The sequence below is a fragment of the Mesoplodon mirus genome, assembly GCF_964341445.2.
Source record: "Mesoplodon mirus genome assembly, chromosome: 3".
Classification (NCBI taxonomy): domain Eukaryota; kingdom Metazoa; phylum Chordata; class Mammalia; order Artiodactyla; family Ziphiidae; genus Mesoplodon; species Mesoplodon mirus.
In genome coordinates, this window is record NC_138978.1 from 120,059,468 (window position 1) to 120,082,702 (window position 23,235).

The 23,235-nt window shown below is 52.8% G+C and overlaps 1 protein-coding gene across 6 annotated transcripts in view; it reads right to left on the minus strand.

Annotated features, from left to right (window-relative positions):
* Positions 1 to 720: 720 nt before the first annotated feature.
* Positions 721 to 23,235, minus strand: part of ARHGEF2 (Rho/Rac guanine nucleotide exchange factor 2) — a 51,951-nt gene continuing 29,436 nt past the window's right edge. For all 6 annotated transcript variants that reach the window (XM_082612812.1, XM_082612814.1, XM_082612815.1 and 3 more), the window contains 21 exons: positions 16,834 to 16,978; positions 14,558 to 14,625; positions 14,153 to 14,216; positions 13,012 to 13,141; positions 12,686 to 12,795; positions 12,390 to 12,536; positions 11,645 to 11,895; positions 11,312 to 11,437; positions 10,879 to 10,996; positions 10,430 to 10,678; positions 8,745 to 8,821; positions 8,141 to 8,310; positions 6,178 to 6,245; positions 4,998 to 5,198; positions 4,500 to 4,619; positions 4,303 to 4,370; positions 4,126 to 4,161; positions 3,872 to 3,922; positions 3,223 to 3,666; positions 2,788 to 2,971; positions 721 to 2,177 (listed from right to left, as the gene is read on the minus strand). In XM_082612812.1, the coding sequence (XP_082468938.1) occupies positions 2,104 to 2,177; positions 2,788 to 2,971; positions 3,223 to 3,666; positions 3,872 to 3,922; positions 4,126 to 4,161; positions 4,303 to 4,370; positions 4,500 to 4,619; positions 4,998 to 5,198; positions 6,178 to 6,245; positions 8,141 to 8,310; positions 8,745 to 8,821; positions 10,430 to 10,678; positions 10,879 to 10,996; positions 11,312 to 11,437; positions 11,645 to 11,895; positions 12,390 to 12,536; positions 12,686 to 12,795; positions 13,012 to 13,141; positions 14,153 to 14,216; positions 14,558 to 14,625; positions 16,834 to 16,978 (2,901 nt within the window). In that variant the 3' untranslated portion in view covers positions 721 to 2,103. The remainder of the gene's footprint in view (positions 2,178 to 2,787; positions 2,972 to 3,222; positions 3,667 to 3,871; positions 3,923 to 4,125; positions 4,162 to 4,302; positions 4,371 to 4,499; positions 4,620 to 4,997; positions 5,199 to 6,177; positions 6,246 to 8,140; positions 8,311 to 8,744; positions 8,822 to 10,429; positions 10,679 to 10,878; positions 10,997 to 11,311; positions 11,438 to 11,644; positions 11,896 to 12,389; positions 12,537 to 12,685; positions 12,796 to 13,011; positions 13,142 to 14,152; positions 14,217 to 14,557; positions 14,626 to 16,833; positions 16,979 to 23,235) is intronic.

Below are 23,235 nucleotides of genomic sequence, written 5' to 3' on the forward strand. Positions count from 1 at the left end.
AGCTGCTGAGCCATGGGCCATCATGTTGGAAACTTTGGAGCTCTGGTGTTTTTCAGCAGAGTAGCCAAAGAGGGGAAGTGGAGGACTGCAGCTAGGAGGGCTGGCCCTTTCCTGGCTCCTCTGCTGGGCTGGCAACCCTCTGCACCCAGGTTTCCCTGTCTATGACATGAAAACAATTCCTACCTCACAGATTCCATTATGGATGAGAAAGCACCTTGTCAAGGCCAGATGCTGATGGATGAGAATTACAGGAGTGGAGGGTGCTGGCTGCTCCCCCAAGCCTGCCCCCCACCCCAGGTGATTTCAATTCCTCTTTCTAGCTGAGGTCATGAACCCCATCCTTCCCATCTTACCCCACGGGCTCCAACAGAGGTCTGTGCACTGTGCCAGAATTTATACAACTCTAGACTCTCACCCCTCCCCCTACAGCCCCAGAGCAGGGTATTAACCAGAAACAGGAAGCAAAAAATTAACCAAAAACAAGAACTGAAACCTACTTAATCTCTCACTGCCTCTCAAAATGGCAAAGAGCAAATGAGCAGCTCCTATGAGGGGAACTGTCTTAAAAAGGTTAAACCGGGGCTCTGGCACTGAAGAACAAGGGCAGAGTGCAGGCTGAACCTGAAAATGAATGACTCTGGGGAGACGCTAACAGGAACTGTGATGAAAGGGAGGGAAGGGGGAAAGAGGCTGATGCAATTCCTGAGCATGGCATGCAAATGAGATGAAAACAAGTTTTTTAATGTTGGAACCTCCAACAGCCACTGGAACCTAAGTGCCCCTTCATTATTATCCTTGTATTTGTGAGAGTCAAAGATGACAACAAAAAAAAGGTTGGCAGCAGTTTCTTTTGTTAGCGCCCCCTGTCTTCAGGGAGGCAGTCACCCTTCCTGGGAGAGGAAGAGGCTCCTTTTGGAGGAACACACGTCATTGCCTGGCTCTCCCCCTCACCAGCAACCTCATAACTGGCAGACATTAACAGACAGTACTTCCTGGGGTTCCAGGACTTTAATTTTCCCTGTTTTATCTTTTTTTTCCCCTTTTTCTTTTCTCTTTTTTTTTTAACAATCAAATTTGCAGAAAACTGGCTGGGGCTGGCAGGCACTGGGGGCGGGGGGAGGTCCATTGAAAAATCCCCCAAATTCACGCAGAGGTTTCAGGTCATGGTTGCTGAGGTGGGGGATGAGGTCAGGGTTTGTAGAGATTTCCCAACTCACCCAAGAGCTGTTTTGCCAAATGGCTGGGGAAGAGGTCAAAATGGGTCCCCCAGTACTATAGATGAGTGGAGAAGTCATTGTTCCCCCCATCCCTCAAGTTCTTCCGAGATGTAGAGATAGAAGGCTGCAATTTCTAATTGCCTACAATCTTCTCTTAAAAATATAAAACACGTGCAGTTGGCTTTGGTACAAAAAAGAAAACAACAACAACAAAGAAACATTCTGGTCCCTGTGAGTTTTTCCCCTCACCCCCCAACAAACCTTTACGGCCACCTCAACCTGTATTCCATCAACTCTAGGAAGCCAGGTTATCTCCCTGGGGTTTCCATAGAAGACAGAGAGAAGGGAGAACAGCAGTAGGAGGTTGAGGGGAAGGGGAGAGGGACATGGCCCTGACCACAGCCCTTCCTGAAGGGGCAGTAGGGTCTTATGGCTGCAGCCTCTCCTCAAAGATGGGTGTTGCTCAGGAGGGGTGTCAGGGCTAGAACCCAGCAGCTGCATGGTTAAGCCTGAATAAACCCCAGTAGTGTTAAAGGACAAGGCCCCCTGATCCCTATGGCTTGGTTCCCATGTCCCTGGTCCTCTAAATCTCCCCTCTCCCTCCATAACTAATAAACAATAAATAAATAAATTTTCCTAAAGTAGAGGGAAGAAGGCATGAAAAATTGGCATCTGCAGTGTAGCTTCTGGATGCCACCAGGGGGCACTGTGGCTTAATACCCCCAGCTTCCTAAATGGCCCCCCTGTGTCCAAGGATCCCAAGAGCTGGCAAGGACAATCAGCAGTTCTTTCAAATGTTCCCTCTTCATTGGCAGATTGGAGTCCCCAGGTTTGCCTCCCTCAGTAATGTTCTTCAGGGGGACACGGGGTGGGGGGAGGGGCCCCCTTAGCTCTCTGAAGCTACAGGCTCCCCGTCGCGGCTCTCAGTCTCTTCCGGGATGTCCTGCATTCGGGTGAAGTCTGAAGGAGGACGGGGCAAAGTTAGTGAGTGAACAGATGCTCCCGTGATCAACTGAACCGCTACACTGACGCCTCCCCGTCTGTGGGCTGAGGAGCTCAGAGAGCTTTGAGGGAGGGCAGAGGTCTGTAATCCTTGGTTGAGGGGAAAACCTCTGTCAACAAAGTAAGGTATCCACACCTAAGTACTTGGTAAGTATATGGAGACACAATTTGATGAATAAAATGCAAAATATGTTAAGATTAGTATGAAGTCACAGTAGCTTTGGGTTATTTTGTATTTCCTGAACCAACTATAAGAACTTGGAGGTCTTTGAAATTTTTTTACTTTGGAAATCTATTTCTGCTTGAAAAGTTTGGGAATCATGGACTTACTACAGCAGAGGCCCCTACATTCTTTGCTTCCTAGAGTTCCACTTCCCGTCTACCAGGAGGCAAAACAGGAAGTGCTCTGTGCCCCTCCCAAGACTTACTGTAGACCTCAGTGGTTGGTTAGGGACCATCCTAAATGTTCCCGTGCTTTAGGATGCAGGCTGCATTTGGAAACCACAGCCCAAGGGTCTGTACCCAGGTTACATCCCATTTCCATTCCATGTCTCCACCAGGATCTCACCTCGTGGACTATGGGGCGGAGACAGACGGCTGCTACCTTCCTCCTCGCTGCCGGTGTCGGGGTCACTGCTATCTTGCAGCCGCTCGTCGGGGCTGCCCAGCTCCTGCCTCTCTCGATCCTCAAAGGGTCGATGGACGGAGCGAATAGTCACAGGCAAATCCAGGCGGTCGTGGCCTCGGCTGGGCTGTGGACGGCAGGCCAGAAAAGCAGGAGGCCAAGGGAATGAGAAGTGTGAAGACTCAACTCTCAGCACCTCTACCACTGACTGATTTCTTTCCACACGCATCGCAACTGTTCAGTCCTCCCATCAGCATCCTATATCCTTCAGGTCTGATGCCTGATGTCATTTGGCCTCAAATCTCCAATTGCTTTCTGGTTTTCTCATGGACCCTGATATCCACCCTGATGTCAGTTCACTACTTCAAGCTTCCTTACCTGTGGGGGGGTGAAACTCAAGTACAGGGCATCGCCTGCAGGGAGGCTACGCCGCCTCGGATCCAGAGGCCGCCGGGCCCAGGGGGCCTCAGCCGGGAGTGGTTCCGTGTGGCCCAAGGCGGCCAGCTGCCTGCGAGCCTCTTCGGCCTCCCGCTCCAGCAGGGTGCGGGCATGCTCGCTCTCTCGGAGCCGGGCTTCCAGGCTAACAGCCTCCGTCGCCCGCTCTTCGCCGAGGCGTCGGCAGCGCCGTAGCTCCTCCTGCAGCAGCGCGTGTTGCCGCTGCAGCAATGCCAGTTCCGTAGCCTGCTTTTCAGGAGCCACAGGGGCAGCCCCAGCTCTGCCAGCCTCCCCATCCCGGGAGTTGGCTCGGGTCAGCTTCTCCCGCCGCTCGGGGCCCTCAGGGAACCGGGCTTCCATCAAAGTGTCCTGCTGGGCCACAGCCGCCTGCGGGTGGAATGGAGATGGAGGGGTGTATCAGGACCCCCTTTCTTCTACCCCTCGCCCTCACTCCCCAGGGCCCAGGTCACGATTCCTGGAGAGCTCGAATCGGGAAGGCTTAGAAAGGCCTGTTAGGATGATTCTGTCCCACCTAAATGGGCAGCTCGGGTCTGGCTCCTTCCCTTCCCACTCTAGCCCTTGCCCCACTGACCTGTAGGCCATGTAGAAGTCCATAGAGGTTGACCAATCGCTGCAATGCTTCCTGAGGACAGAGGAGAGGGTGGGAACAGAGCAAGCTTCAGGATGGGAGAACTGCCCAGAAGTTGAATAAGTGTGGGCGTGGAACAATAAGACTGCAGGTACTTTGAGGTGTACACTCCCCCTCCCAACTCCAAACTGGGCTCTAATTTCTCAGATGAGAGTACCCCTCCTTTAGTCTCCTATATCATCACATTCCCATCTCACCTCCTGGGGAGATCTCAGCTGATTTCCATTTCGATCCTGCAGAAACGGGCAAAGATGGGGAATCAGCAGACACACAAGTCCCTGGTGCCTGTCCCTGATAGCTCTGAGTCAAGGATCTATAGGGCAGCTGTCCCTTTCCCTCCCTCTAGCCAAGTCCTGACACCTCCTGAAACCCACCTTCTGGCTGGAGTCTGAGTCAGCTCTGCAGAGCTCAATGGAGCCATTGAAGGTTCTGGCCTCACCATCTGTTGAGAAGGGGAAAAGGATGGGCTGAACCACTTCCCCAGCACCCTGATACCACTCGGTCCCTGGTACCACCCCACTCTCTTTAACCCCTCCCACGTGCTACCTTGGTCCCCTGCCCTGGCACTCACTGGCAGTGACTCCAGGACTTGTGTTACCACCGCTATCCGTTTCCATGGACAGGGCTGGTTCCCGGGGTGTCAAGAGTAGCTCCACTCCAGGCCCCACCAGCAGGTCTTTCAGGCCCTCCACTGCGGGGAAAGAAGAGGTGAGGACCGGAGCAACAGAGAATCCTGCGGGGGATGGGAGGGGATGCCATTCACTCAGTACATGGAACATGCGGGCATCTAGGGGAATGCCCCCTGCACATGTAGTGGGGTCTCACTGCCACCACCACATACAAGGCAAAGGTCATTAAAGGTCCCAAGGGGCAGCACAAGTACGTGCAGGATGAGAGGTGTCAAACAGCAGCAAGGACCATCTTCCCCCGCAAACAAAAGGCACTCAAGGGAGTTATGACCTATGGGGCTGACGTCCCCCTTGTCTGTGTGTGTCCAGGTCTAGCCACGGGTCCATATCTTGTGATGGTGAGTGGATGAGTCTGGACTCTTCCCTAGGAGCCCCCTCACCCTCACGGATGGCATCCTGCAGCAGCCGCTCGCCACGAGGGGACTCGAGGGACTCAGAGCGGAAAAGCCCCCTGGGCAGGGTGGGCAGGGGCATCCCACTGCCGCCATCCTCTTCCACCTGGAAGTGGGTCATCTCGGCAAACAGCCCAACCTTCTCCTGCAGCAGCTCCACCAGTGCCCGGTCTTTCTGCTGCAGCTCCACTGTGGATGAGAAACAGGTGAGCACCCGGAGGAGCCAGCAGTGGAGGGGCAGCCCCAGGGGTCAGGGGCCAGGCCTGGGCAGGGTGGCAGGACTTAATTTTGGTTTTTTAGCATTTATGAAAAAGAAAATAACCTTTTTTTGGGAAAAGTAACACATGGACTTTTGTTTTAAAAACAAAACAATGTGTGGCAGGGACTGCAGGCTGTCCACCAGTTTCCATTCTCCCCACCTTCCTTTAATTAGAGAAGGTGTGCAAGTTTCATCTGGGCACACGGCTGCCCAGTTACACTCGATTTCCCAGCCTGGCTTGCAGCTAGGCATTGCCACGGGACTAAATTCTGGCCAACAGATGTGAGAGTCTTCCAGATTTGCCCTTAAAAAAAAAAATTGGTATAAACTCTCCTTGTTCTTTACCCCCTCCTTGCTAGCTGGGATGCAGATGCGATAGCAGGAGCTGGAGTAGTGATGGAGACACAGACATAGAGGACATAGAAATGGGGAATCTTCACGTTGAAGAGGGCAGAGCTGCACAACTACCCTGCACTTCCCACTTCTGGACTGTTATGTGGAGAGAAATAATCTACCTCGTGTAACCGACTGATTTTTGTTAATCTTTTTGTATAGCCGTTAGATCATACCCCAATTAATATAAGGCCCTATAGTAAAAAAGTAAGTTACAATCTTAACTGTTATTCCTAGTTTCCCTGCCCAGAGGAAGCCACAGTAATAATATTTTATCTTCCTAGAGATATTGCATACACATATACAAAATACATATGACATATATCTATCCCCAATATTTTCACATCAGTGGTAGCATATACTTTACAGTGTTTTAAACCTTGCTCTTTTCGCTTAACAATATATTTTGGTTATGGATCTACATCAGCCCTCATAGAGCCATCTCACTTTTTAGACAGTATTCCACTGTGTGGATATATCATAAATTATTTAAACAAACTCTATGGGTGGACTTACTCTTGATACGCCGCAGGTAAGCCTCATCCTCTGTCTCAATCAGGGGGAAGTCCTCCCTGGATGGGCATCTGGAGGGATAACAGGTTGGGTGAGGTTTGGGGAAGGAAGTCAGGTTACACACCAGGAATCTGCCAACCCTCCTTCCCAAACGTGCTCTATTTCTCCCTGGTAAGCCTCATCAGCTCCACGCCCTGGCTTCATCCACTCTTGATCCTCTCCTTTTCCTAGCACTGATCATCTGCATCTACTGGTCTGTACCTCTCCAAAGATCACCTGGAGAGGCAGCGTAGTGCAGAGGGACAACTAGTTTTTGGCATCAAGCACCCTGCGCTCAAATCCTGGCTCCACAATTTACCAGGTGGTAACCTCTCTATTTCCTCATGTGAGAAATGGGGATAATATCTTCCTCACAGGTTTTCTGTAAGGATTAAATGAAATAATGTACCACTGCTTTGAACACAGCAGAAGCTCAATAAATCAATTATAATGAATAATATTATTTTCGCAACTACAAATATTAATTTTATTATTTATTAATTATTTATTAATATTATTAATAAAAAGGGCACTAGAGATCTATTGTCAATGGGACAGGTACTTTGCCTTACTTTCCTAGAATTGGTAATTTCATACTTTGCACGCACTTCTGAAAAAATTGTTCAAAGTCTTTGCAGAAGTAAACAAACAAAAAAAAGGTTTACATAATATAAAGTAGAGAAGAATCCATTCTCTGAAAGCTAAAACAAAAAATTCATAGGACTTCCCTGGTGGCACAGCGGTTAAGAATTCGCCTGCCAATGCAGGGGACATGGGTTCAAGCCCTGGTCCCGGAAGATCCCACATGCCACAGAGCAACTAAATCCGTGCGTCACAACTACTGAGCCTGCGCTCTAGAGCCCACAAGCCACAGCTACTGAGCCCGCGCACTGCAACTACTGAAGCCCGCGTGCCTAGAGCCTGAGCTCCGCAACAAGAGAAGCCACTGCGATGAGAAGCCTGTGCACCGCAATGAAGAGTAGCCCCTGCTCGCTGCAACTAGAGAAAGCCTGCACGCAGCAACAAAGACCCAAACCAGCCAAAAATAAATAAATAAATAAATAATTAAATTACTTAAAAAAAAAAAAATCATAAACATCCTAACTGAATTTATTCTTCAGGCATAATCTTTGAGAATCCATTTTCAACATTTTACATGCACTTCGCTTTTTTTCATCACAACAGACACACAGTTGACTGCCTCAAATCTAATGTGTGTCCAACAGAAGCCAAAGATCTGCTGCTATAGCACATGAAATGATTTCCTTCTTGCCTCTGTTGTATGGAGTTTGAGTTTTGCTCCTCTTACCACTAATATCAATGCTTTCATTATCCTCTTTTTCATTCATTTTTAGAAAATAAATGTAAAAGACAGTACAATAGGGCTTCCCTGGTGGCGCAGTGGTTGAGAGTCCGCCTGCCGATGCAGGGGACACGGGTTCGTGCCCCGGTCCGGGAAGATCCCACATGCCACGGAGTGGCTAGGCCCTTGAGCCATGGCCGCTGAGCCTGCGCGTCCGGAGCCTGTGCTCCGCAACGGGAGAGGCCACAACAGTGAGAGGTCCACGTACCGCAAAAAAAACCCCAAAAAGACAATACAATCCAAATAATGGCCCACTGCCTACAGACTAAGATGTTAACGGAGGTGAAATTGTACTCCTGGCTGGCAGGTATGCCAGAATGTGACAGCTTAAAGTATTCCTTTGGCTTGTCAGTTCATGCTGCATTTGGAAGGTGGTTGTGGTCGTATCATATAAAGTGCGACTTTACAGGACAGTAGAACATAGATGACATTTCCTGCCTTGGGCCATCTTGTCTCTCCCCCCTGGCTTCTGCCTCCACCTCTGAACCCTGGGTTCCATTCCCTGGGAGTGCTGTGGCCTGGGGCCTGAAACTGCAGGTACTGTGAGGCCATACACACACTCACACTCGCACGCTCTGCTGAATGACGCGGATCCAGGTGCTCCGGTCATCCCGGGATGCCGTGTGGACCTCATACATCTCAGGGGGTGCCGCGCTGATCAGAAACATCCCTTTCTCCTGGTTGGCGATGTCCCGCACGATTAGATTCTGCAGTGACACCACCGAGGGCTTGTCCTGCCAGTCAGGGGAAAGGAAGGATTAAAGCTGGGAATCCTGACCCCCGGATATTTGAGTCTTCAGTCCTTCTGGAATACCCAAAGGATTGAAGAGTCAGCCGAGAATACAAGTTAAGAACCAAGGCTCTGGTGCCAGCCAGACAGGACTTAGAAACGTTTGTGACTCTTGATGATTTAATTAACTTTAAGCTTTACTTTCCTCATCTACAAAAAGAGTATAATAACGGGCCTTCCTCACAGGTGTAAAAGTGCCTGCATACAGTAACAATTTGTCTTGGCTATTCTTATTTCTCCTTATTATATTATAGTAATGGTTACAATAACAGCTGTTTGACTCTGGAGGATTCCAGGGTTCTTCCAGGCTGGGGTAAGAAAGCAAGAAGGGCCTCAACACTTGTCTGTGCTGAGGAAGAAGAAGGTAGAAGGTCTCACCAGGGCAGGAAAGATGTACTTCTGGTCCTTCTCCTGGAGAAACACCAGCACATCTGTCATCAGCAGCATGAGCACATCTGGCAGGAGGATAAAGGCAGGACAGTCAGCATTATAGAGTATCTGAGCAGCTGTTTTTCTTTCTCAAGGACCAGGCCTACCCCATTAGGTTAGAGCTCCTGTTTCCCCTCTTCCTGACCTCTCTCCCGCTGGTTGCTTCCTCCACTTATGCAGACCTCCCACCTCTCCCTTTCTTATAGCTCAGAAATGGGGGATAAATGTACATGCCATCAGATAAATCAGCTTCTTGGGCTAGAGGTGCCCATAAGCGATCACCCAATGCCTTCGGAGAAAACCCTCTTTATCCAACGAATGCGGGTATCTTAACCTGGGGTCTACAGACCCCCTAGGATGTCTACTGTTGGGCTTCAGAGGCTCTGTAAATCCTTTGAAGTTGCACAAGCAACTTTACATATTAATATATCACATGTGTATTTTTCTGTGTGAAAGGGTCCAGAATTTTTGTGAGGGTAAAAGGATTCCCAGTGCCTTTCAGTTCCATGTTGAACAACTGACTAACATAAGACCTTTTTGGATATTTGGTCTAAGCTCCCCCCCACCCCAGCATATTTCCACTTCTCATTTTGTGCTCCACAGGGAGGGGAACAGTTGGGTTCCTTATCCATCTCTCCCACCACTGAACAATCCCAATCTCCTTCAACCCCAGCAGGCCCTGCTTTCATTTTCCTTCTCTGCCCCACCTTCCAGGCTCTCAGATCCTAAGAGGTCCTGTGCTTCAAGACTTAAGGGGAAATAAAGGTCAAGCCCAAGAAAGTTGGATGTCACAGTCGAGAAGACACACACTTACCCTTTGCCCTTGGAGATCTTTCTAAGTTGTGGGCACACAGAAGGGGAGGGCTTTCAGAAATAAAGCTCTCCACCCTTGCTATTTTTAACCCCCCCCCATGCTTTATATTCTTAGCTTCAGCGTGGGAGGGATGGGAAGGAGAGAAAGGGATGAAGGAAAGTGGCTGGTGAAGCCTGCAATACTCAAGCCTATGAAGTGGGGATTTCATGACACAGGACAGAAGTGCAGGCAGGCTCTGGCCTCAGGTAGCACAGTATACTTCTGCCCCTCATTCCTCACCCCCATAGCCAAGGCCTGCAACTCTCTCGTCTTGATTTAGGTAGGAAAGCGTTGGCCAGTGCAGTCTGGGAAGAGAGCCTGGGAAAGAGTGCCCCAGCCCAACATGCCCCACCCCCTTTTCTCTTCTCCACTCAGCCTGCCCTTCGCTGGGCTCCACCCCCTCCCGTGGGCCTTCCCTAGCTGTGTTCCCAAAGCTCCTGCCCATTCCCCAGCCCTGGTGGCTGGGATTCCAGCTGGTAGAACCAACTACCCTGATCTTGTCCGATGATCCTGGAATTTCTCTCTTTTCCTCATCAAAACCGGTAGCTTTCTGGGCATGTAAGAACCAAAGAAATGAATAAATACTGACAAGGAAGTCCTTGTATCGCCCGTGAAATCCAGAATTCAGACTTTTGTTGCAACAGAGACCACATATTTTCCTCCCACTGGGTCTCACCCTGGCTATAGGGCTGCATTAAAAGAGGTCCTAAGGGCTTGGATGCTTCTCCTTCTTTATATCTGACTGCTGACTCTTGCCTGGCCTGCCAAGCTGACCACTGACCTTTGAAGCGCCCAGTAGCTGTCTTCCAGAGCAGGCAACCATCGTGGATGAGCTTGCGCCGCAGAAGCTCCTCTCGGCCAAAAGGCCCCTTGCCAGGAACCGGGGTCTGGGCCCGAGGGTCCATACGGTTGTAGATCTCCTGCAGGCGGGCCCCTTTCTCCAGCTCGTGCACGTCCTGGTCTACGTTGGACAGCAGCTCCTTCACCAGCCCCAGTGCCGTCGTCAGGTCCTGGCGCTCCTCTTCGATCCCTGACCGGGGGTCAGCATGAGGGAGGGATGGCTCAGCCAAGCTTCAAGCCAGCCCCAATTCCCACCAATCTCGATTTCCACCTTCAGAGGCTGCCCAGCATTCCACATCTGACCCTATCCCTCCCCTTGGTTATCCCGAGCCATTTCTCACCCCAGATAGCCCTCTCCCACCTTCCTCCCTCCCAGGCTCTTCCTCTCACCGTGGGAATGCTGCAGGATCCGGTTGATGAGCACCGGGTACTTGGTGATGCGCTGAGTCACCAGTAGGATGCACTCCTGTACACCATGCCGCTTCAGCACGGCCGAGCGGGTCACTTTCTACAAGAGCAGAGGAGGGCTCAGGGCCAGAGTGGGGCCCGAGGGGAGGGCAACAGAAAGAACACTGGAGCGTTCTTGGAGCCTAAGCCCTGGTGCTGGCCCTAACTTGGCCATTTACCTCACACCGGTCGGCATAGGTGACCCAGTCTGGAAAATGGGGACGAGAAGGTCACAGGTTTATTTTGAGGACCAAAGTAGCAAAAGCACTTGCTCTACTGCTATGAGGGGCTGCTGATGGGACCCACAAGCGGATGTGTCCACAAGGGTTGGGCCACTAGAGGAGGCTGAGTGTGGGTCCTGGAAAGGTTTGCTCACCCGGATGAACTGCTGGAAGCGTTTGTCTCGGGCATATAGCTCCTTATAGAGCTTTAAGGCCTTGGTGTGGCGGCTACAAAACTCCGAGTAGGTCTTCCGCATCTGCTCTGCACTGGGACCTGAGAACTAGAAGTTGGGGGAGCAGGGCTGGGTCAGCATTTCCCCCAAAGCCACATCTCATCCCCAACACCCTCTGGCCTCCCACCAAACAGGCGGGCTTCCTGCCTCTCCAGCTCTCTCTGGCTCCATCCTCTAGAGTTTCGAGATGAGAAATGCCCACTCTAGTCACACCTCCTCCCATGAATGCTGCCCATGGGTCCTGCCTTTTCTCACCTGGCTGATGAGCAGGTCACCCAAGCGATGGATGACGAAGTTCCGGGGGCTTCCAGGGCACAGGGCCTGGCGTCGGCGTTCTAACAGCTGGCTGAGGAAGCGTGTATGGATGTCACTGAGTTCGTCCACGCAGGGGAACAGGCCCTGGACCACTCCTGGCTCCAGCTGTAGCTCTTCCAGCATCCCCGTGCGGAAGAGGCGGGTCATGATCTTCAGGGTCCGCACATGGTGTAGCTCTGTCTGGATCAGCTCTGCAGGGACAATGGGACACCTGGCCTCTACCCTGGCTTGGCCACAATTGGTGGGGCCTAGGCTGGGGACCTCAGGGTTCATTTGAGGTTTTTAAGATCCCTTCCAGGTTAACATTCTGCATTATTACGATCTTAGATCATTTTCTAATCATTTTTTAATCTTTATGCCGTGCCATCTTAAGCTATGAGCTGTTTTAGGGTCAAGAGCCATGTGCCCCCTACAGGTCTAGGTTTCCCACAGTTCCCAGTACAGTGTTGGAACAGGCAGAGGAAAGACTAAGAATTGACTGGAAGGAAGGGATAAAGAAGGGCCTTGGAGGTCAAGAGCCCAAAAGGTGGGGGCTTGGTGGCTACTTGTGGGGATGCCAGGCAGGGTCTTGAAGGCCAATGGGATAAGAAGGAAGGGTCTTGAGAGGTAGGGGCTGGCAGAGGAAGGACACAAAGAAACAGGACTGGTGACAGAAGAGAAGTCTGGGGTGGTCTTCTTGGCTCACCATAAATGACATCCTGCTGCTTCATCACCTCCTTTTTATGCTGCTGCAAGAAGTTGCTATCCACAGCAAGGCTCCAGGAATCAGCTGCAAAGTCCTTCTCGTCCATCTCAAAGTCACTCATCAGCTCATTGTAGATCACCTCTGCACCTGGAAGTGAGTGGGGGAAACAACTTGGACCCCAACTCTCTTCCCTGGGTCCTGGGCCCTTCTCTAGATCCCTTCCCGCCTTGCCGTTCCCAGGACTGCTCCCACCTGCCCCTCATGCCCTGGTCTCCCTGAGGTCCGGGCACAGTCACCTTCGTCGATGAGGGACTCCACTGACAGGGTCCGGTTCCGCATGTTGAGGGAGTCTGTGGACTGGGAGAGGATCCTGCGCAGCCCCAGGGGAGACTCATCGTTGAAGTGTCTGAGGGGAGTGGAGCCTGGCTGCATCACCCGACTCCGGCAAGAGTTCCCTTCCCGGGTGGGGACCCAAGGTGGGATCCCAGAGGCAGTCACCCCAAGTTCTTCTTACCTGTCTGTCTATAATTCTGAACTCAGGGATGGGAAAGACCTCTCAGCCCCCCATCTCCACTGCCATACTCTGCCTGCCTGGCTCTCCCTTCCCCAAGCAGAGGCTCACCCAGCAATGTTGGTGGTGGAAACACTTTTGGCTAAAGACAAGGAGGAGCGGCCACGGCGGGAGCCAAGCAGGGACTGTCGGAAGCTGTCGGAGGGGTAGATGGCAGAGCTGGGCCGCTCCCGAGTGGTGGCTGTCAGGGGGACACCAAGTAGGCAAGCGTCAAACCTGGTGCCTTCCCAGGATTCAAGCCTCCCAGGCTCCTCCACTAGAAGTGAGGCCTCCTCTCCAGCCCCACCTTTAGCCCTGTTTTTGTCTTTTTTGGCCCTGTTCTAGTCAAAGAAAGATGGTAACAGTAATTCTACCTGTATGTTTGTGCAGTACTTTTTTTTTTTTTTTTTTGCGGGACGCGGGCCTCTCACTGTTGTGGCCTCTCCCGTTGCGGAGCACAGGCTCCGGACACGCAGGCTCAGCGGCCATGGCTCACGGGCCCAGCCGCTCCACGGCATGTGGGATCTTCCCGGACCGGGGCACAAACCCACGTCCCCTGCATCGGCAGGCGGACTCTCAACCACTGCGCGACCAGGGAAGCCCTGTGCCATACTTTTAATGTTTATAAAGAGCTTTTCTTGCCTTATCTGTTTCCCACCACAAGACTATGAGCAATCTGCAGCTCAGGACGGTTAAGAGACTTGTCTGGGTTGACTCAGCTAATGGCTGAGCAGAGATTCGGACTCTGGTCTTTTTTTTTTTTTTTAACATCTTTATTGGAGTATAATTGCTTTAGAATGTTGTCTTACTTTCTGCCGTATAACAGAGTGAATCAGCTATATGTATACATATACAGACTCTGGTCTTTTTGACTAAGCACCACGCTCTTTCTGTTACACCAGATCTGTCTGAATTGGCCCTTGACAACTTCTGCCAACATTCCCAAGTGCGGTGTAAATAACTAATAATAATAATATAAGGTGTGACCAGGCTCAGATGACCAGACATCCTAAGCCTTTGTCCCCATTTGAATTCTCCTGTCCCGCCCCTAAGCCCAAGAGTCCGGATCTCCCTTATGACTCCACCATCAGCATCCAATTGAAGACAGGAAGGCGCTGTGCCAGGGAACGACCTCAGGGGGGCAGCACAGCTCATGGGCTGAGAGGCCTGGGGTCCGGGGTCCTATGGGGGCTCCAGCATCCTCACTACTCACTCTTACTGCGAAGTGAAACAGACTGCAAGGCAGTGTTGTTCTTCAGCAGGGCGGCCTTCTGTTGCTGTGAGACAGAGAGCAAGAGAGAGACACCAAGAACAGCTGTCACCCTAGGGTCACCCCCATAGGCCCAGGGCAGGAGCTGGGTGGCTGGCCCCCTAGGGAGAAAGCTGGCATGATGGCTAAGGGCATCAGGGTGGCTGAGCCCAGTGCTGGGGGGATGTGTCTACTGCAACAGGCTGACCCCCTCTTGCAGGGCCTGCAGCCTGGGGTGGAGGGTCTGGGCTGCCCCCTGGTGAGGAGAGGGGTTGAGTAACACAGGGTGAGGAATGAACGGAAAAGGCATGAGGGTACCGCACACTCACTACCCTCTCCCCCAGCCCTCTGCCCTCCCTGCCATCTCACCTTCTGCTTGACCTTGGTACAGTTGGCGAGGGTGTCTTTACAGCGGTTGTGGATAGTCACATTGCAGGCTGGGAGGGTGGGGTAGAGAGGGTGACGGGAGGGCCGGGTGGTACGGGGGGGACACACCCACATGCAGACACCCATCTCCCCATGGCCACACAGCCTGAGACTCTCCCCCTTCCCAGACTCCTCGGCCATTGCCGCACCCCAGTCCCTCTCCTCCCGCCTCCCCCCTTCCTTCAAGCAGCAGATGAAGTGAGGGGGTATAGGTGTGGACCGCAATTAAGCCATCAGGAGGGGTAGGCAATCCTGACTCAGAGATGACCTGTGAGGTGGACTAGAGGGAAGAAGGGGTTACTGGCTGCCAGAGATGAACTCAAGAAGCACAAAGGTGGTTGAGAATGACAGATGGCAGAGAGGACGCCCACGGAACAGAAGGTGGCACAGGAGCAGCTGGGATGGGGGCTAGGGGCAGAGAGGGGGAAATGAACATCCCCTGAGCTTGATCCTAACCACCCCTTGAGGTAGATTCAGTGATCCTCATTTTATAGATGAGGACCCTGTCTCCTGGAGAGGTTAAACCATCTGCCAGGGGTCATACAGCTAGTGGTAGAGCTGGGGTTTAACTCAGGAGTGTCTGTGCACTTCCTGTTGAGCCATACGTATGCCCACAAAGTCTGGCTAGGCCTAAGCAGTGCTAAGGCTGATGGATCCAGTGGCAGAGCGGGGGACAGGCCATGCCCTGCCCCTGCCCGCCACGCCTGCCTGCCTTCTGCACTGCTCAGCTATGCTTGCTATGACTCCAGCCTCCCTTCCGGACCCGGGGAGTCTTGTTCCCCAAGTAAGGTAAACCCACAGCTCCCACACTCCATCTGCTTCTCCCTCATCAGCCACCCCACCCTGCCATGGGGTAGGAGAGAAGAGGAGAGTAAAGGAAGAGTAGCTAAGCCTAGGTGCTGGGACTACTGGCCGTCCCTTTCCCCAACATGCCCTCACAGCCCTTGGCCATCTCCAGCTTCCCCTCCCCCCCTCCAACAACACCGGAAACTCTGCTAACTCCTTCAGACAATACCCAGCACCGTGCTTACTTCCACAAATACAAGGCGAGCAGGGTGGGGCAGAGGGGCAGACAGAAGTGGGGGCTGGAGCTGCGTCCACCCACCCTGGAGCCCCCTTCTCCTACCCACAGCACCCAGTGTCTCTGGATCGAACCTCCGCTATCCACCTGCTCTCAAAATAGCACTTGCTGCCCGCCTCCCCAGTTCCCCTGGCAACAAGCTTCCAGATTGGGAATTCTGTCAGGTCTCTAGAGGGATCTAGATTGGGGTTCCCTCCTCATCCTCATAACTCTAAGTTGAACAGTGAGGAAGTAGAGAAGCCTCGCTGGTTCTTTCTGGGGTTCCTTTGCAGCTTCCATGGAGATTTAGAAGCTAAAGCTTTTGTCCCTCTGTTCCGCCACAGGCCACAACACCTCCGGTCCTGCGTTAATCAGAAGCAGCTCTTTGCCATAAATCTGGGTGTGTGGGGAGGCGGGGGTAGACAGGGCAGGAGCCCTCCGTGTAGGCATCTTGGGGAAGGAAGAATTCATTGCTTGTACTTACTAAATACAGGGCTACCCTTAGGTGTGGGTGAAGGTCAGGAGCTCTATCTAATCCTTATACCCCCAACATACACATTGCTGCCATATTCTCTCTTTCTCACTGTGTATCAGTCAGACTAGAAATCTGAGACAGGGGGGTCCTAATCCCTAATCCTCTGCTTCAAACTGTAGAGATTAAGAGATTTCAGCCTCCCCTCAGTCAATAGCAAGGGAAGGGGCAAGGGGACCCTGAAGTCCTGAACACCCAGTTCTGCCCAGGAAGATGGGCAGAACAGCTGCAAGGCCAGCAGCTTCCCACCCAGCTCCCCTATTTCCGCCCCTCCTACCCTGCATACACACAACATTCCTGCTCCTCTTCCAATCAGTTCTCCTGACCCTCAGCAGCTGTTCAGGGAGCTGGGGGATGCCCAGCGGACGACAGCTGCAAGGGGAGCCACTCCAGCCTCCCCTCCCCCATACCCCCAGCTAGTCCTGCTTAGGCCATATCCTGACTGCCACTACCCCTAGACATGAGGACAGGGAGAAAGGGATCAAGCATCTGGCCCTGGCATTTGGGCCCTGCGGGGGCTCACAGAGGAGAGTGATCCTTATGGATCCAAGGTAAAAAGAATGGAGAGAAAGATTAGGGTCAGTGGGCGCTGACTCAAGAGTGACATTCAGGGTCCAAACAACTTACTTGGGCAGATGAGGGCCTCCTTGGCTGTGATGCTCTTGTTACAGGCATAGCACATGGTCATGCCCGAAACGGAGATGGTGGTGAAGAGATGCCCGTTGGTATAGCGGGCGTCCTTGGCTTCCTTCATTTTCTCTTTTTCCCGGGTCTGTAGAAGGGGCGAGAGAGACAGGAAGTGAGGCTGGAGGATGCCAGGGTGCCTGAGGAGTCCAGAGACACACGCCGAGGGCAGAGGCAAGGGAGCAACGCCTGCCTGAAACACACCACTTCCTGAAGCAGAGCCTGCCGCGCCGTGTCAGAGGCAGCTGTCCAGGAGTGACCAGGCCAGCCCCGAGGGCCGAGCCCGCCCCTGACCTACCTGGCCCCTGCGGCTGGGCTGCCTCCTGTTGCCGCTCATTTCCCCGGCTCTAGACCTCCGCGTCCTCACTCCACCTCCCAGCCCTAGCTCTGCTCGCCCCCGAGCTGCTGTACTCTCTTCTCTGTGCCGGGGGAAGATGCGCAGAGAGGAGGGGAGAGCAGGCGAAGCAGAAGGTGCCAGCTCACCAGCGCTTTCAAATCTATGGGAGTTAGCTCCTCTTATAACCATGACAACCAGTGTTGGAGCCGCTATCTCCGTGGCAGTGGCAGTCACAGTGGGGGGCAGGAGATCCCCTTATTAGATTAGCTGAAGGGGGCAGAATGCCTCCACTGCCACCCCCAACCAGAGGTCAGGATCCCAAACTTCTGACTCTTCCGCATCTGCTCAGCCAAGGTACACGGGGCCTCTCTGCGGGAGGCAGCATGTCCCCTGCTAACCTCGAGGCAGGAGGAGCCTGGTTTCAGTCTCGGGTCACTTGTCCTCTCTGGGATCTTTAAGAAAGGAAACTGGGCCACCAAGGCCTCATTCCCGGCAGGAAGTCTCTTCTGCAGTCTGACTTTTATCCCTTTCATGCTACCCTCCCAAACCTAGGATATCTCCCTTATTCCTCCTCACCCAATTAGTCTAGGAAGTCCTTTCTAGCATCTACCCTCCATCCTCCAGCAGCAATGTCAGCTCCTCCTGCTCTGGTCTCCGTCGAGATGGGGCACACTCTCTGGGCCCTTCCACAGAAACTCAGAGGCTGGCATTTCCCATCAGCTTTCTCTTCTGCTTCCCCCTGACCTCTGCAGGTCAAGTGATTCTCCCTGACCTCTTTCTGCCCTTTCTCAAGCTCCTGAGCTTTCCTTGAAAATGAGGAGGTGAGAAGATGGGACACCATGCTTTCCACCTATTCCAGGACCCTCCTTCAGTGGTCACCTCAGATCCCTGATTTTCCCTCCACTCCTAGAGGACTGACAGCAGGAAGAGGACCTGGCAAGACCACTCCCTCCAAGGATTCCCTGCCTCTCAGAAAGCAAAGAGCGAGATCCTGATGGCTGAGGCTGAGGGCAGTGAGCCCCAAGTAAGAGGACACTGTCTGGGGCCCCAGGGAAGTGAAACAAAACTCAGAGGAGAATCCTCAGCCTGGACCTTGGGGGCCTAGTCCTGACTCTCAGCTGAAGCCACACTAGCAGTTAAGAGGTGGGGGAGGGGAAGAGACGCATTGGCCTGGTTAGAGGGTAGAAAAGGGAAGTGTGAGCGGGCGGAGTCAACAGTACAGGGGCCAGAGGGCACTGGACTAGGACGCCCTAGGGTCTCAGGGCTTCCCGGTAGCCCAAGATCCTTCTCTCTCCTGCCGACCCTCAGAAGCTCCAGGTTCATCTGATGATGAGCAGAGCCTAGGTCTTCAGGCCATTTCCCACCCAATCACCCATTTTTCTTTTCTCCTCCCCTCCCATCCTCCTCCTCTTCTTATATCATAGTCTCCTTCCCATCCCCTGGCCTCCCTCCTCTCCCCCATGGCCTCCCACCTTGGCTGCCCCGTTTTCACCTTTGCATCTCTTCTACTGCCCTTGGCCTCTCCCTGCCCTCCTCCTCCTAGACCTTGTCAAGAAAGCTCACCAACTTTTAACTCTAACCTCCCTTTTTCTATTCTGGTACCTACCTATCTGGACCACTAGAAAATTCTCCCTTTAGTCTAACTTCCATCTGCCCTGCTCCAAATTATAGTTCTTTAGGAGATCAAATCCTCCTCTGAATAACAGCCTTCATAGGACCTCAAAGTCCAAGTCCAGATAGCTCTTCTTACTGTCCTATACTCTGCCTTCTCTTCTCCTCTCCTGTTCTCCCAACCTTCTCTATGACACAAATAAAAAAGTTTGAGGACTTATTATGTTTGAATTAAAAGTATGCAAGCAAAAAAACGTGAAAATCATATTAAAAGAGCAACATGGGGAGGGGCAAATTAGGGGTATGGGATTAAGAGACACAAACTACCATGTATAAAATAGGTAATCAGGGAATTCCCTGGTGGTCCAGTGGTTAGGACTCTGCACTTTCATTGCTGAGGGTGCGGGTTCAATCTCTGCTCAGGGAACTAAGATCCTGCAAGCCAGGCAGCGTGGCCAAAGATAAAAACAAAACAAAACAATAACAGATAAGCAGCAAGGATGTACTACATAGCACGGGGATTTATAACCGTTACCTTGTAATACCTTTAATGGAGTATATATAATCTGTAAAAATACTGAAACTAATATAATATCGTAAATCAACTATACTTCAAAAAATAAATAAAAAGAGCAACATGTCTGAATCAGGGTCAATTCCCAAATGGGCAGTCCTGCAGATTTGCCCTAGGGCTGCTACAACTCCCGCTCCCCTCCCCTGAGCTCTTCCCTCTGCCCTCAGGCCTCCAGGAGCTCTCACCTGGGAAAGAGGCGGGGAAAGGGAGGGAGAGAACTACGGGCAGCCAGAGAACAGGGTCTCTTGTGGCCCTTCACCTCTCTGGCATCAACATCCCACAGACGACCCAGCTACTCTGGGCCCAGGCTCCCCCACCTCCCAACACTCACCCTCTCTCCAGGTGACCCTCTCTCTAGGTGGGCCAGCAGTGGGCAGCAGCCACAGCAGCAGCACATCCCAACACGGACACTGCCCAGCAGCAAGCGGCCCTGGCACTGCCTAGCGCTATTGTCCTGGAGGCAGTCCGCACCCGCCCCAGGGCTCAGGCTGGTGAGGCTAGAAGGACACAGGGCCTGCTCACCAGGGGTGCCTGCTCCAGAGATGGAGTGAATGGGCTTGTTTGGTTCTCCGTCCTACTCTTTCCAGATCTTCTTAAGATCATCCCAGTTACCTGCCCACCCGCCAGCCGGACAGCGCTTCACCTTCATGGCCCCATCTGTCCACCAAGAAAAGGGGCCATTACTCTGCAATCCACAACACCCACCCCAACACTCAGAGGCCCTTCCTGCTTGGTTCAGTCCTCTACTGTCCAGTGTCCATAGTCTTGCTTTCTCACAAACCCTCACAGAAAGTCTTTCTTGCTATTGCTACACAATAAATGAATAAAGCACGGGAAAGCACCTAGCACAATGGCTGGTATACAACAGCCACTTAATACATGATTAGAAAAAAAGGAAGAAAAGAAGGATGGGTGGATGGATAGACACCAAGACAAGGGGTCCCAGCAGTACCCTTGCCTCTACTCTAGGGATCCCCTCATTCCTTATCAGAGCTTCAGAGCTTTCAGTCTCCTCCTCTCACTCTCTCTTTTTTTTTTTTCCCCTGGCTGCACCTCACATTTGCAGGATCTTAGTTTCCTGACCAAGGATCCAACCCGTGCCCCCTGTAGTGGAAGTACGGAGTCTTAACCACTAGACCACCAGGGAATTCTGGTCTCCTCCTCTCGTTTATTCTTTTCTCCCTCCTCCCAGACCTTTTCTCCTGATTCCTTTGAACTTAGGACTGGATGGTATCCTCTGAAGGTCAGAAGAAGACCAACCCAAACTTTCCTTCCACTGTCATCCCAGATCTTGGTCATTTTGGGGAAAGAAAGACTAGGCGAATGGCAGAGGACATTGAGGCTGGTGGCTCAAAGGCTCATAGAACAGAAGCAGTCTCCCCTTTCTCCGTATTTTGTCTCCCAGGCCGAGAGATGAGGAAAACAGTGACATACGTGAAGCCCAAGGAATGCCAAAGCCTTGACTTCGGCTTCCTGTTCCCCGGCGGGCAGCAGAGGATGGCGGAGCCGACCCAGAAGAGTAAGAGCCTCTCCAAGCAAAGTCTAAGCTCTCAGCTGTCCTTGCTCCTCCACTGGGTATGTCCAAACCAAGACCTCTGGAGAAGTCACGTGGTGCTCAGAATGACCGCTGCTCCAGCTGCAAGTGGCAGCAGCCCCTTCCCCAAGGTGGAGCAGCCTCTGTCCAGGCCCTTTGTTTAGGGACCAGAAGGCCCCTGGAGGGTTCCACTGGGTTTCCAGTCATCTGTAACTTAGGCCGTGGACAGCAGAGATTCGGAGTCATAGGCTGCAAGGGGCACTGAGTCACGAGGGACGGGCTCTAAGGCTGGGAAAAGAGGAGGGAGAGGGTTCCTGGCCATGGGACTGAGAAGAGGGCTTGGGATGGTCTCAGCCAGGCTCTGCTTCCTTTATGAGCTTCCATAGACGAGATCAAGGCAGGAGGCTAAGGAGAAGGCGGCCAAATGGAAATGCTAACGCCAAAGCCAGAAACATAACACAAAAAGACATCGCTGAACACACAAAGGCACTTAATCAACGCTTGCCTGATGAATGAAGATGAGACACCGGACAAGGGGGGTGGGCACACTGGTGAAGCAGAAGAGGGGTGCTAAGGACCATAGGGAATAAAGTCGGGCTACCCTGAGACCCAGGGATCCTGGACCCCACCCTACCCCCCACCCCCAACCCAGCCACACCTGTCGGGTCAGGAGAGAAAGACAAGCAGAGACGGAGGGGGGAGTGATGCAAACAGACGGGCATTTGTGCAGGCGAACAATAGCTGTGCCAGGACTCCCTGCCCTCCTGGCACAGGGCAGGCCGGCTGAGTTGGGAGGGGGGCAGCTGCTGCCTGCAGCCCCTCCCCCACCCTCCCCCAAGGAGACATAAACAAACCCAGAAGGGTCCAGCCAGTTCCTCTCAGCCATTTCTCTGACCAGCTCCAGGAACCATGACCAATCTGCTCTCTCAAGCTCCTAGATGATACTTCAAAACACAGACTGACGCTAAGAATGGAACTACTTCCTCGCATCCAGAGTGCAGTGAACCCCCTACTTTGGTGGCCATAATTCAAAACAGTGACACAGAGCATCTGGGGACAGGCAGACGGACATAGACACACACGCACACCAACACACAGGTCATGTGCACGCATGGGATTCATTGCTTCAGATCTGTCCTCTCCCCGGCTCCAAGCTCAGGGTTCCAGGGAAGCCAGAGGGACTGAGATTGGACCCCTCTTTAAATCCCTCGGGCAGCCCTGGCAGGTCCTTCTCTAGGCAGCATCCAACCCCCTGCAGTCACTCAGTGACTTCCTTAAGCTTTTGGCTCCCTTCCCCCATCCTTGCTTCTCCCCCTCCCCTCAGCTCTTTCCCTAACCTCCAAGAAAGGCCCCTAGAATCTTTTCCTATTCCCCCAAAAGTCTCAGCCTCCTGGGAGACCCCCAATCCCTCAACTTCCCCTGCAACCTACCAGCATTCTCAGCTCCCTCCAGGGCTCCCCCAGCCCTCTTCTCCGGCTCCAGTTCTAGTCCTGCACACAAAGCCAGCCATCTCTCCAACACTCAGAACAAAGAAACAGTCTCTCTCCTTTCTCCCCACCACACTCCAAATCTGGGGTCCTTGAGATTCCAGGGACACCCCCCTAGCCTCCAGGGCCATCCCTGATCCTCTGGCCCCTGCCCCCTCCTAGGCAGGAAAGGACCCTTTGTTCTGAGAGAGGAGACAGTTAGGGTTTGGGGGGAGGAGGGAGGGAGGAACAGGGGATGAAAGAGAGAAAGGGACCTCTGGGGTTTGGGGCCTATGGAGGTAGGAAGAAGAGCAGAGAGAATGAGGGGGTGGAGGACTGAAGATAGCCTGAAAGAATAGAAATGGAGTGAAAAGAGAGAGGAGGCATGAGGAGGGGGAGCTGCACAGAAAGATTCTAGGAGGGTGGGAAGGAGAAAGGGACAGGTTCGACTTAAATTCCTCCTACTTCAAGGAGGTCCCGGGGAGGAAGGCAAGGAATGGGGGGGCGGTCAGGACATAGCTCTGAACCATCCCCCCAGATAGGTAGCAGGGGAGACCATCTTCCTCAAATTATCTCGTTTCCAGCGGCCCCCCTCTACTTCCCACCGCAGTATAAAAAGAAAGGAGACAGCTGGTGTGCTTGGGGGAGGGGGAAGAGGGGATCCAGGGTTTGTTGGCTAAGAATCAACTCCCCCCTTCTGTAACCACAGCTTTCCGGAGGTGGCCCTCCCCTTCCGACCAGCCCAAACTGACAACCAACCTCCTCCAGTGGCCTCTCTGCCCTCTCAGATCTACCCACTCAGCCCCTCACATCCCCACCCCCA